We start from the raw sequence: 13561 nt of genomic DNA on the forward strand, positions 1-13561 counted from the left end.
CCTGAGCTACATGAGACCCTGTCCCCTCCTGCTCCTGGGGCGGAAAAAAAAAGCCAAGAGGGAGAAAGGAAAGAGAGAAGTAGGGTGAGCCCAAGGCCAAATGAAGAACAATGCTCAGAGAGAAAGAACATTGAGAGGGTGTCCCCAGTACCTGACTCTCGGTGGCTTGCTCTGCCCCTCCCAAGCCTCTCATCTCACCCTTTCTGAATCCCGCAGCATGCTGGGTTTCCCAGCAGAAACCTCTTTCTTTACACCCTTTTACTCAAACTGCACATGCAGGACACCGTCTCCACCCCGGGGCTGTGTACAGCCTCCGTCCCTACCACAGCCTCAAGGCCCGTCAGCCACTCACTCCAGCAGCTAGAACTGACACAGCCTAGCAGTATGACTGCGGGTCTTTCTGGTCCCCTCTCCACCTCAGCTGTGGTTGTCAGGACCCACCACCAGCAGAACTGGTTCCGGTAGTCATCAACAGTCCGAGTGCATCAAGGACTGGACTCTCTCCAGGAGCCACACCTTAGTACATCTGTGACCAGGTCATAGTGCAGGCTGGGGCTATCCCACTCCAGCTCCAGACCCACAGAAAGTCCCACATCTCGTGTGACAAGCCCTCGAGCCCAATTTCCGGTCTATGGCCAGGTGGTCAGGTGCCCAGCGCCAAGCCTTTTTAGAGAGGGTGTGGAGGTAGCAGCCTTGAAGCATCTCTCATAGCCAGCCTCAAGGAAGAGATTCCTCTGGAAGACATTGACCATGTACCCTTCAGGAGCCTGCCAGCCTCTTCTTCCCACAAGCCCACCTCTAGTGTCTCATTGTCGGACACTCCGGTTTTCGGGCCACAAGCCAGGCCTTCTCACACCTGCCTGGTCTAGGGCCAGCTGGCACCTGGGGCCTGATGGCCCAACCCTTCCCGCCCCCACTTCTCCTTCAGGTTTTATCCATTGCTTAACCAATGGGGCACCTGTTCCCAGCCTACCCATGTGGAGCAGGGTTTGGAGAGGAAAGAGCCATATCCAGTGAGCTTGGGGAAGGTGCTGGAAGGTGTGAGGGCAGGGCAAATTCCTGGGCTAAATGGCTCTTAAAGGACATCCGCTCTCTGTGTGTCCTTCTTCTTGTACTGTAACACAATGGCACAAGTTTTGAGTATTTTTTTCCTGGTGTTTTGTTTTTTTGTTTGTTTTTGTGTGTGTGTGTGTGTGTCTGGTTTTTTTTTTTTTTTTTTTTTTTTTTTTTTGCAGGGGGCGGGAGAAAGAGGGCTTTGAGACGGTCTCATTATGTAGACCAAGCTGGCTTAGAATTCACTAAGTAGTTCCAAGATGGCACAGCTAGTCAATGAGGGAACCAACACACTCTCTCTCTCTCTCTCTCTCTCTCTCTCTCACACACACATACACGCACGCGCACACACACACACACACACACACACACACACACACACAAACACACACACACAGAGTGCACATTTATCTGCAGAAGGTGGAGCCAGGATGCAGGTCTAGGACTGGGTCTTTATTTAGAAACAGAGCATCCACATCCTCAAGCAGCAGCCTCAACTGAGCCCTATCCCTGTGCTCAGCTCCAGGAATGCAGCAAAGACCAGGACAGCCTGGGTTCTTAGCCCCCTCCACCTGTCACAGGTACTAGGCAGCAGTCAAGAGGACAAAAAAGGGCCGGGCAGTGGTGGCGCACGCCTTTAATCCCAGCACTTGGGAGGCAGAGCCAGGCGGATCTCTGTGAGTTCGAGGCCAGCCTGGGCTACCAAGTGAGTTCCAGGAAAAGGCGCAAAGCTACACAGAGAAACCCTGTCTCGAAAAACCAAAAAAAAAAAAAAAAAAAAAAAAGAGGACAAAAAAGGATGCCTCCGAGGGTGGCCCTGATTTGGGATGTTTTGTCCCTCCTAGGTGTAAACCCATCCATTCAAGCCCTTCCACTCCCTTCGGAAATCCTGGGTAAGCTCCCACGAGATGGTCCAGCTACCCAGAAAACAGTGTGAATGAGGTGGCCTGTCTCCCTGAGGCCCAGCCTACCACTGGTGCAGCATTGGGATCTGGGTCTTATCCACAGCCATTTTCATTCACCTGCCAACGCCGCTCTGTTTCAACAGCTACTCACTCAACAAGTATTGATTAGATGCCTTACTTATTGTGAAAAGCCCCAGGGCTGACACCTGTGGGACTACACGGTCACCCAGTCACCCAGAACCTCCAAGACTTCAGAGAGGAGAATATAGTTGAACAGCAAGACCACCTCCTCACATCTCAAGTTAAAACGGCATCAGCTAGTTTTTACAAGGCCAAAGCTGAAAGGAGCTGGCCCAAGGTCACAGTGAGAGGATAGGTCCCGGGACCTAACACCAAGTCAGTATTCTCTTTAGCCCGCTTGACTTCTGTGCACGTACATTTTAGGGTGTGGTGAGATCTCCATGAGGGAACACAGAGAGGTCTTTGGTCATCACGAAAAGAACTGTCTCGGGAGAGAAAGACGACTTCAGACCTCAGCCTGGAAGTCAGGAAGGTGGACCAGAGCTGCATCTCCTCCCAGTCCTCAGGTTCTGTGCCACGGCGGCATTTGGAAGTAGGCGGACCAGCCGAGAACTCTGCCCCAAAGCATTCTTTGGAGAAGGGTTATAAGCACAGCCATCCCACCCCTTGGCTCCTTGAGTCATTCCTCCTGCCTGCTCAGGCTTCTACCTGCATCCACCTCCACCAAGGAAGCAGTTCCTACCACATCATTTCATAGGAACGGGTTAAGAGCTGGAAGGAAGGGGAGTCTCAGCAGGGCAGAAACACATCAGGTTCTACCTTTCTCGGCGTTCCACTACCAACACCTAGAACTCAACCAAGCTCACAGTCACTGCTCACAAGCATTTGTGGAACTATATCTAGAAAAAGCCAGGAGCTGGGGAGATGGGTCAGTCACTAAGGGGCTTTCTGCCCAAGCATTAAGTACCTAATCCAATCTCTAGCACCCACATAAAAAGCGGGGTACAGTGGCATATGCCTGTAACCCCAGCAGTGGCAAGGGGCAGAGAGACATCCCTGGAGTTTGCTGACCCTCCAGACTGGCTGAATCAAGAGCTCCAGGTTCAGTGAGAGAAACCCTGTTTTCAAAAATAAAGGAGAGTTGGCAATGTGTGGAGACAAAGGCATGTAGTATCTCTGTGAGTTCGAGGCCAGCCTGTTCTACATTGCAGAGTTCCAGGTTAGCCAGGGCAGGACATAGAGAGACCCTATCTCAATAAATAAAGTGGAGAGTGACTCAGGAAGACACTAGACACCAGCCTCTAGCCACCACACAGGCAAACCCACACATAAACCACACAGAGAGAGCCAACAGAAGGAAATGACTTACCCACAGTCTCACCAACAGCCACGCTGCACCAGGGCTAAGCTAAAAGCAGGCTCTCTTCTGCCTTCTGTGATGTAACCTTTGACTCCAACTGCACATCCCCCCCACCCCCCACCCCCGCAATTCTTCCCTGCCTCCTTCAGCCCTGTTCCCTTGTGGGCAATGGTCCCATATAACACCCTCTCCATTCCCAGTCTGTAGAAAGAAAAGCAAAATCTACAAGATGCTGCTCTGCCTTAAGAAATGCCCCCTCTGTGTATCCTAAGAACTAGGCAGGGCCAAAATTCTGCAGACAGGGAACCTGACGTTCACAAAAGGCTACACAGAGAATGAATAAAGGCTACACAGAGAATGAATGGCCCAGGCCACAACCTTGGACCAGGTTTTCCAAGTCAAAAGCAGAGGGCCTTCTGGGAGTCCCCCACTATCAACCCAAGCAGATACGGATTCCCAGATACCAAAACCCTCTGGCTTGGGATGTCAGACCTAGCTCCCTTCCCATCCTTCCTCCAGCTACCTCCCGGTCCACCACACACCAGCCCCCAGGCCCGGCAACTTCTCTCTTATCCTGGTTTACTCATTCTTACATGTGTCTGGCTCACAGAGCTGCTGGGATCTACGAGATAAAACAGGTACCATGCTGGCACACATTAGCCAACATCAGCCTACCTGTGTTACATATGCCCAGAGATGACCAAATTCCCTAGATAGTCTGATCCTCCCAGGTCAGAGTTCTGGGAATCTATCATTTTCTCTCCAACCTCACTGAATACGCTCATTCAGCCATTCATTCTTTAATATTGAGTGAACACATAGACCCAAGACTCAGTGTCTGGGTGCCAGGAACGGAGTCCTACAGCCCTCACTGGGTCTGGCTCTCCAGCAGCTCCATCACTCCTGTCTCTTCCAGCACGAAGGTGAACCCCTGAAAGGGACTTCTATTCTCCGTGGAAGATCCCAAGATTTCCACCATTGCGATCCCAGCCCTCCTGACCATCTTGAGAAAGTTTTTGGGTTTTTTGTTTTGTTTTCTGTTTCTTTTTTTGAAAGAGAACCGAGCAGAGGAGGAAGATCCCTTGTCCGCCGTGGGAGTCTCCGATCAGCTCACCCGGTTTCTCTCCTCCAACAGCCGTTCCAGGAAATAAAACTACTACTCAGTGAGTAAAACAGGGAGAAAGACCCTCAGCCCTCAGCTCCACAAGAGGGGGAGGGGGCGGGCAGGAAGAGGGCGGCGTCTTTAAGCTACCAATACATTACAAAGAACTCAGTTCAAAGCCAAGGGACTCTCTTAAGTCGATGTTGCTGTAGGAGACAGGGGCAGGGCCCCAGGTCGCCCGCTTAAGGAAGCCCATTGTGGTGTGTTTTAAATTACCTCTGATGAAGTGAGTAAAAGGGCACCGTTTCAGGGCTTAGGATTCCTGAGTGAGCTAATACAGGATGCCTTTAGTTGAAGGGGAAAAAAAAAAACTTCAGTCGGCTCTCTAAACTCCCCCCCCCCTTTAAGTTTAAAAAAGGGAATGAATGTTACCATTTTTGGACATGAGCATTCTCCCTCAAGCCCAGCCCTAACCGCACTATCCAGAGGGACGCGCCATCCTGTCGTCCCCCCCCATACCCAGATCACGAAGGGGGGGAGGTATGAAATGGGGAGGAACTGGACGGGAATGGAAGGGGGGTTCAGGATACGTGCCTGTCTAGGGAAAGAGCTCTCTGCGCAGGCAGGAAGCCGCAGCAGGGTTAATGCCCTCCCCACCCCCCATCCCCCTCACCCCCCCCCCCCCCCCCGCCAAAAGTGGTTTCTGACCTCTTCCTACCACTAGCCATTACACTCGGGACCCATCGCCAATTCCCCAGCCCAGACCGGGCAGCAGATCCAGGACCTCGCTTGATGGCGTCTAGGACACACACAGCTCGTGGCTAAGCAGGGATCCTCAGAGAAGGACCTCAAATATCTCCTGAGACTGTCCCTCACCCCGGAGCCCCTCAACTAGAGCCAAGCTACCCAAACTCGCGTTTCACCAGGAAAAGAGCGAGTCGGTGGGGCAGAACGCAGACGCAAGGCTTGCAGCCACCAGCTCTCCGAGTTAAGCAATAAAACGGTTCACCGTCCTGACCCCGCCCCCACAGGGCCCTGGGGAGCCCGCGAACGCCCCCCGATTTTTCTCGGCCCCAGCCGCACTCCAGCACGTCCACTTCCAGGTAGATGTCGAGGCGGCCGCCAAAGCCTCCGGCACCCGCTCGGCTGACTGTCTGCCGACCCGGCTAGGGGCGCAGAGTCCGGGGCAGCTCGCCCCTACGGTACAGAGCCCCAGGGGCGGCCCAGGAAGCGCGCTGCCACCGCACGCCATATGGAGGCGCCAGGAAGAAGGGGAGGAAGGGGAAAATCGATCCCGAGTAAGCAGCTATGGAGCCGAAGTCTCAGCTCCAGCCTCTGGAGCACCGCCCCCACGCCCTGCCCACGCCGGCACGGTTTCGGCAGCAGCGGGGTGGCCTAGACCACCCGCCCCGAGGCGACCTGCCCGCCGGCGGGGCCACCTCCCCGAGCTGCGGCTCGCCGTTCGCGGGCTACAGGGCAGGGGTGCTCCCCTCTTCCGCCCGGTGCCTGTAACCCAATACCCCACCTCACAGTGGCCGCGCTGTCCCCGCCTCCGCTCTTGCGCGCCGGGAACTGGTTTCCAGCCGGGAGCCCAGGAGTGCGGCGGGCAGAGGGGATCGGGACTCGGGGATGCGGCGGGTGGGGGTAGCTGCTAACCTTCCTCTGCTGCTTCTCCCAGGCCGGATCCAGGAGCAGGTCCCGATCCCAGTCCTCTTCGGGCTGCATGTAGTCGTTGGTCTGCTGGGAATCATAATGGTCCATGATGGTGCGCGCGTGCTAGGGGCTGGATTTTTTTTTTTTTTCCTCCACCTTCTCTCCAGGCGACGGCAGCTGCTGCCCGGGCGTGGGGAGGGAGTCGGCAGGGCTGGGCTGGGCTGGGCTGGCGGGGCCGGGCTCGCTCCCCTGAGCCCGCTTCCGCCGCGGCTCTGCTAGCGGAGGCTGCTGCTGCGGCTGCTGCTGCCGGCGGCGGCTGGAGCTCGCGGACTGCCTTCCTGGGGCGCACGCTCCGACCTAATCTCCACGCACACTGCGCTCGGTGAACACTCGCGCTGCCGGAGCCGAGGCGGGCGGGGGCGGGGAGAAGGGGCAGAGCCCTCCCGAGGTTCTCCATTGGCCAGGCCGAGTTGCCCAAACTTCCCCCCAGCGCCTCTCATTGGGAATTCCTGGCATCCGTCAGGCGGGTCCCTGTGCATATAGGTGGACTGGGCGGCCCCCTCCGGGCGTGCACGCCACCGCCCACTCCCTGGGTTCCCACTCCCCCGCAGCTCATGTGACACCACCTTAAGCTGAACCGGAGTGGAGCCGGGGGACGCCTCCCGGAGCTCGGGGACCAAACAGCACTGAGCTCAGGAGTCGCGGGAGTCGCCGAGGATTGGCCCGGTTCCCTGCCGGCGGGAAGGCCTGGAACTTGGACGCACGGGTGTTCCTGCGGTCCCACGAGAGCTCCGAACCCCAGATCTGCGAGGGGAAACCCGAGGCGTATTTCTTTTTCTTTTTCTCAGGGAACCTGGGTCGGGACAAGTCAGTACTCTGGAAAGGGGTGGCGAGAGCCTACAGTAAAAAGGAATTTCCTGATTCCACCACCGCTCCGGTCCCGCCCCTTGGGACCAGGCTGATCCCTGCCCTGCCGGAGCCAGGTTTGTGACCAGCCAACGGTTCTCAGGCCACTGAGCGTCCCTACCTTGCCAAGGGTCCTTTGGATACTTCTCTAGGGCCGGGGGCACTGACCAGCTGCGGGCTTCATGGGTGGCAGCTGTGCTGCCCGGCTTCCTAGGCTCCCGGGCGGGCAGGTATGCCCGGGTGGACTGACACACTGAAGCTACCTTCTGGAGGCCAGCGTCCTCTTTCCCATCCACTTCTCCAGCTTCTTTACATCTTCCTGAAAACTAGGAAGGGCCCTGAAATCATCTACCTATACCATGATCCTTCCAAATACATATACCTGACAGATGTGGACAGACTCAAAGAGCTGAGCTGGGCGAGAGACTTAGCAGACATGGACTCTACAAGTCCATTCTTTATCTAACCTTGTGCCTGACAGAATCTTACTGTCCTCAGAGGAGGAAGAAACAGCGCGAGAAACAACTAAATTGCTTGGTGCCTGGCGCTACTCTCTGGGCTCAGTAAAGGAGGATGGAAATTTGTTGGTACAGTAGCTTTGCATCCTGGGAAGAGGCTGCCGACTTCCTCGTGGTCTCTTGAAGGATGCTGAGTATGAAAAGCAGTAGCAAGTAAGCCTGCAGTTTGGTTATGCACTCTGATGTAGACAACAGTACTGATATGCATCAGTAGGGCTTAATTTATACAGCCATCCCCTAATATTCAGGGAAGCTGATTCCAGGACCGCTGCAGATACCAAAATCTGCAAATGCTTAAATCTCACAGATATATCATGGCACGAGATTGATGTGTAACCTACATACATCCACTGTACACTTTAAATCATTCCCACATAGAAATGCCATGTGACTACTTACACTGTTGAGGAAATCCTGACAGGATAAAGAAGTCAACACGGTCAGCTATCCCCCACCCTTAGGATACTTTTAATCGGTGGTCAGTTCAATCCAAGTTTCTAACTTATGAAAATGGAGGCCAAGCTGCATTTGTAGGAAGGTTAGGTTAATCTAGAGGCTAGTGTTGTCTAACGAGTCACACGGAGATGTTTGCTGACAGGGAGAGTTCTAAATTAGAGTACTTGAAAGCCCACAATGGTCAGAGCGGGAGGAAAAACAGCGTGCCTCTGGTTGGCAAGAGGACACAGAGATGCTGGTGTAAGCAGATGTCAGCCGTACACATGTTCATGCCAGTGTTACCACCAGCGCTGGCTCCTCTCTAAGCCCCTGGCCAAGGAAACAACTGTTTCTGAGCTGAAGACAGCAGATTTATGATCTATTTCATAAGCACTTCTAGGCTATCACTCTAAAACCTAACATAGAGGGCGATGATGGTGCTATATCTGTTCATCCACTCCATAAATTTTTTTCTGAATACCTTCTGTGTGTCGGGAAACATGCTAGACATCATGTATATAATAAAGATGGAAAAAAATCCACAATCCCTTCCCCACACAGCCCATCAGAGACAGACTTGGAAGGAAAGATGTGACTGAATGAGACAGAAGCAGTGGACAGGTCTGATGTGGTTCTGCAGAACCCGGGGAGCACAGAACCCCATGGGGAAGAAGGCTCCAGGAAGAATTTGAGTAAGCTTTAAGGAATAAGAGTCGGATGAGTGTGGGAGATTATTCCAAGGAGAGGGACCAGGGAAGCCAGCACAAAGGGACAGGAAATGCCATGGCATACAGCTGGATGTCTACCATTTCAAGGTACCTAGATGAGCTATAAGGGGAGTCGGGGCTGGAGAGGAGCCCCCAGTGTGCCCTGTGTAGAAGTCAAAGGGAAATGGCCGGCTGCACACGGCAAGACCAGTTGCGGAAATCCAGGACGTAATAGGAAAGATGTGGATAGATGCAATACTCGAAACTGCAAAACTGGAAGGCACAGGAGTTTGGATATAAAGAGGAGAGAGAAGTTTTTCAGGATAATCGAACAGACCATGACCTGTGACAAATATTTAAATTCCATCTAACAGAAAATAAATCAAAGCCCAGAGAGAGGTAGAACCTTGTCCAAGTCACATATGATACCTAGATGCATGCCTTTTATCTAGTGACTTTCAACCCTAGTTTTTTGTTTTGGTTTGTTTTGTTTTTTTGTTTTGTTTTGGTTTGAGACAGGGTTTCTCTATGTAGCTCTGGCTGTCCTGGAACTCACTTTGTAGACCAAGCTGGCCTCGAACTCACAGAGATCCACCTCCCTCTGCCTCCCGAGGACACCACTACAACCTGGCTCTAGCAACCCATTCCTAAGCTGATGTCCCTTGGACCCCCATGTTTCTGTCCCAAGAAGTTCCTGCCACCCCTCAGTCTTTCTCTCCCTTATGTTTTCAGTCCTCTCCTCCAAATGGATCCATCCTTCAGACTACGAGTAACTCAAGTTTCTATTTTAAAGAAGTCTTCCTTTGACTGTAGCCTCCCCCGTCCATCATCACTGCTTCTTCCTTCTGTATTCATGATCTTCATTCATTCACCACTTAGTGGCTCTTAAGCTCACAGCTATGGCCGCTTCCCTGAAAGCCCAGACAAATAAATTTTCAGCTGTGAGATCCAGAGAACCAGGCTTTTCTGGTATCTGATGCGACCCATTTCCTTCACCTTGAAAACCTATCCCCGCCTGTACTTCCATGGTATGGGGAAGCTCCAAGCTTCCTCTGCCTGGCTGTTGGTAACCTCCCCCTTTTAAATCAGAGCACAACTCTTTATAAAGTACATTAATCAAGTGTATCGATCCGTGTGTCTATATCCCTGTCAGCCAAGTGAAGATCCAAGGCGTTCCCAGAACCCAGTCCAGCTCAAATCCCCAAGCCATTCTTACCATTGTCTCATTGTATAGCCCTGGCTGGCCCAGCACTCACTATGTAGACCAGGCTGGCCCTGAACTCAAAGGGATCAGCATGCTTCTGTCTCCAAGAGCTGAAAATAAAGACATTCACCACCATGCCTGGCTTAGCTGTTATCGTCTCATTTTGAGATACTGTCTCCTGTAGCCCAGGGTGGTCTCTAATTTCCTATGTAGCTGAGGATGACCCTGAACTTCTTTTTACCATGCCTGATATATGCACTACTGGGAACTGAACCCAGGGCCTTACAAATGCTAGGCTACATTCTATGAAACGAGGTGCATCCCCAGCCCTGTGTCGTGAGTGTGTGTGTGTGTGTGTGTGTGTGTGTGTGTGTGTGTGTGTGGTATATTTTTCCATTATAAGAGTGTATCCTGAGTAATTGCTCTGTTATCCTGTCCACAGGTATCTTCACTGCGTGCTGGTTGGAACTACCATGACAAAAGCCACCATGAACATTTCGGGGTATGTTTTTGATGAACGCATGCATGCATTCATTTCTCTTGAATGTATACCTCCAAGTGTAACTGCCCGGTCACAGAGTTGGCATATGTGTCTCTTTAGTAAGTATTGTCAAACAGTTTTTCAAATTGGCCCTAACAACTTACTCTCTAGCAGCAGGAGATGAGGATTTCAGTTGCTGCACATCCTCTGACCACCTGGCATTTTTTTAAAAAGCCATTCTGGTGGGTAAACAGTGGGTTCTTTTTGGGTAAGTGTTTTCGTGTGCTATTGATCATCTGAATGAAAAATAACTCCTATCCCCGCCACCACGGATTCTAGTAGTAATTCATGCTCTATTTGCCATTTACTTGCATATTTCACTAATTCCCCAAGTTTCATTCATTCATTCATTCATTATCTACTCACCAGGTATTTATCTATGCCTGGCACTGTGCTGGAGGTAGAGAGTGAAGAGAGGGGGTGGGTGTAGCAGGCTTTCTTTTGGGCCACCAGCCAGCTCCGACATCATGATACAGGGACTTAATATTAGTTATAATACTCGGCCTTAGCTTAGGCTTGTCCCACTAGCTCTTTAACTTAATTTAACCTGTTTCTTTTCATCTACTTTTTGCCTCGGGGCCTTTTACCTTTCTTTCTGTATGTCCTACTTTCCTGCTTCCTCTGTGGCTGGCTGGTGTCTCCCTCTTCTCCCTCATTCTCCATTCTCTCTTGAGCCTGATTCCTCCTCCTACTTATTCTCTCTGCCTAGCTATTGGCCTTTCAGCTTTTTATTAGACCAATCAGGTGCCTTAGACACGCAAAGCAACACCTCTTTACATCCTTAAGCAAAGGCGGTTTAAACTAACACACCTTTAAATAGTTAAAGTAATAGTCCACAACAGCTGGTGAGATGTTGCGTTCAATAAAGTGCTGTGTAAGCAGGAGGACTTGGTCCTCAGCACCTGCATAAAAGCTGGGCACAGTAGCACATGCCTGTAATCCCAGCACTGGGAAGACAGAGACAGGAGGATTCCAGGAACTCTCGGGCCAGCCAGTCTAACTGAATTGGCAGGCTTCAGATTCAGGAAATGACCTTGTCTCAAAAAGTAAGGTGTAGAGTGAGGAAAATGTCTGACGTCAACCTTTGGCCTATAAACACACACGCACACACACACACACACACACACACACACACACACACACGAGTGAAGAAGCTGAGTGTGATGACACAAATCTATAATCCCAGCACTTGGGAAACATAGACAAGATCTTGGGTTCAAGGCTTGACTTAGCAACATAGCAACTGCTGTCTCAAATATAAAAATAAGGTGCAAAGCCCGCTGTGGTGGAGCACACCTTCAGTCTCAGCACTTGGGAAGCAGAGGCTGGCCGATCTCTGTGAGTTGGAGGCCAGCCTAGTCTACATGGTGAGTTCTAGGACGGCTAGGGCTGTTACACAGAGAAACCCTGTCTCAAAAAAAAAACCAATAAATAAATAGATAGATAAATAAATGGCAATGAGGCAAAAATGAGAGCCGTGGAGCAGGCCAGTAAGATAGATGTGACCCCGTCTCTCTTAAAATACAGTTTATATTTAGTGACAATTCAGCAGATGATTGTTCACAGGGGACTGTTTGGCTTGAGTAGAAGTGAGAAGCTGAGTAAAGTCTATTTTATATGACATTTCAATTGACTTTGGTTTTATTTCTTGTTTTTTTTTTTGGGGGGGGGGTTGTTTTGATTTGTTTTTGAGACAAGATTTCAATATAGAACCCTAGCCAGCCTAGAACTTGCTATATATACCAGGCTAACCTTGAACTCACAGAAAGCTGTGTGGCCTGTGCCTCCTGAGTGCTGGGATTAAAGTGCCTTCATGCCTCAGCTGACATTTCAAATGGAAGTTTAAAAGAAAAAGTTAATATGTACACACACACACACACACACACACACACACACACACACACCCCTAACTGGGCACAGTGGCACATACCCATAGTCTAACTATAGTAGAGATGGAGACCAGAGAATCTGTGACGCAAAGCTAAATAAACAAGACAGAACAGAATCCTGGGCTGGAGGTGTAGCTCAGTGGTGGAGGCATGCTTAGCATGTTTGGAGCCCTGGGTTCAAGCCCCATCACTCCCTGGAGTTCTGTGTGCAGGGGAAATGGAGTGAGGCGAGATGGTGAATGCAGGGCAGAGGGGAAGAGTAACCTGAGGGACCACAACGACTCCTCCCAGAAGCTCATCTGTTTCGGTCCCTTTGCATCCTTTGGATTACTCTGGTTGTAAAAACAAAGGAACTGGGGGTGTGGGAAGAGTCTTCACCATTATACACACTGGTGGGTGGGGACTGAAACTGGAGAAATTTGCTCAGGTGGTGGACAGGAAGAGAACACTGAAGTTGCTTCTCCACTAGGTGAGCCTTTTCACCGTGGAGCTGCTCAAGAACGATGCCTCCACCTCCCACTTGGCCGCAGCCTCCTCCCTCACCCACGCTCAGGAGAGCTGCTTCAGTGAGTCACTGGGAGCCACAGGGGCCCCGTTGTCCAGGGAGCCTTGCTCTAGGTAGAGGAGCAAACCTCCCTGGGAAAGCAGGGGCCATGGAGATGCCTGAGAATTCTGGGAATGTGCAGCACACACCCAGTCACACAGCAGCTAGTTACAGACAGGCACAGGCTGAGAGAAATGGAAACGGACTCGTATTTGTCAAAGCAACCTCAAGTCAGTGTTTTCTTTTTCTTTTCTGGCAGGGCCGAAGATCGAACCTAGGCCTTCATGAATGTTAGGCAAGCACTCTTCCCCTGAGCTACAGCCCTGGCCCTTGGACAGACATATGAAGACACAAAGACAGAATGCCATCCCAGGGCCTGGTAGACAGCAGGCCTCTACAACAGTCATTCACTCTCCTTGCCCTACTAGGAGGTGTTAGCCCTGCAGAGCCCTGTACAGAAACAGACAAGTAGGTTCTATAAGATACTAGAAACTGCCAGGCGATGGTGACCCACACCTTTAATCCCAGCAGAGGCAGGTGGATCTCTGAGTTCAAGGCCAGTCTGATCTATGCAGGAAGTTCCAGGACAGCCAGGGCTACATAGAGAAACTATCTGGGACCTCTCTCCTCAAAAAACAACAACAACAAAAAAAACCCATACTGGAAACTTTTTTACCATGAGATCCTTAGTCCAGCAGTCTAGAGATTTCCTCCTTTGTATCC

The 13561-nt window shown here is 51.5% G+C and overlaps 1 protein-coding gene across 3 annotated transcripts in view; it reads right to left on the reverse strand.

The window, feature by feature from the left end:
• Positions 1–6434, reverse strand: part of Actn1 (actinin alpha 1) — a 99665-nt gene extending 93231 nt beyond the window's left edge. For 2 of the 3 annotated variants that reach the window (XM_059279220.1, XM_059279223.1), the window contains exon 1: positions 6098–6434. In XM_059279220.1, the coding sequence (XP_059135203.1) occupies positions 6098–6202 (105 nt within the window). In that variant the 5' untranslated portion in view covers positions 6203–6434. The remainder of the gene's footprint in view (positions 1–6097) is intronic. The other variant, XM_059279221.1, reaches the window with a different exon arrangement.
• Positions 6435–13561: the final 7127 nt, after the last annotated feature.

Source organism: Peromyscus eremicus, chromosome 14 (assembly GCF_949786415.1).
Source record: "Peromyscus eremicus chromosome 14, PerEre_H2_v1, whole genome shotgun sequence".
NCBI classification, from domain to species: Eukaryota; Metazoa; Chordata; class Mammalia; order Rodentia; family Cricetidae; genus Peromyscus; species Peromyscus eremicus.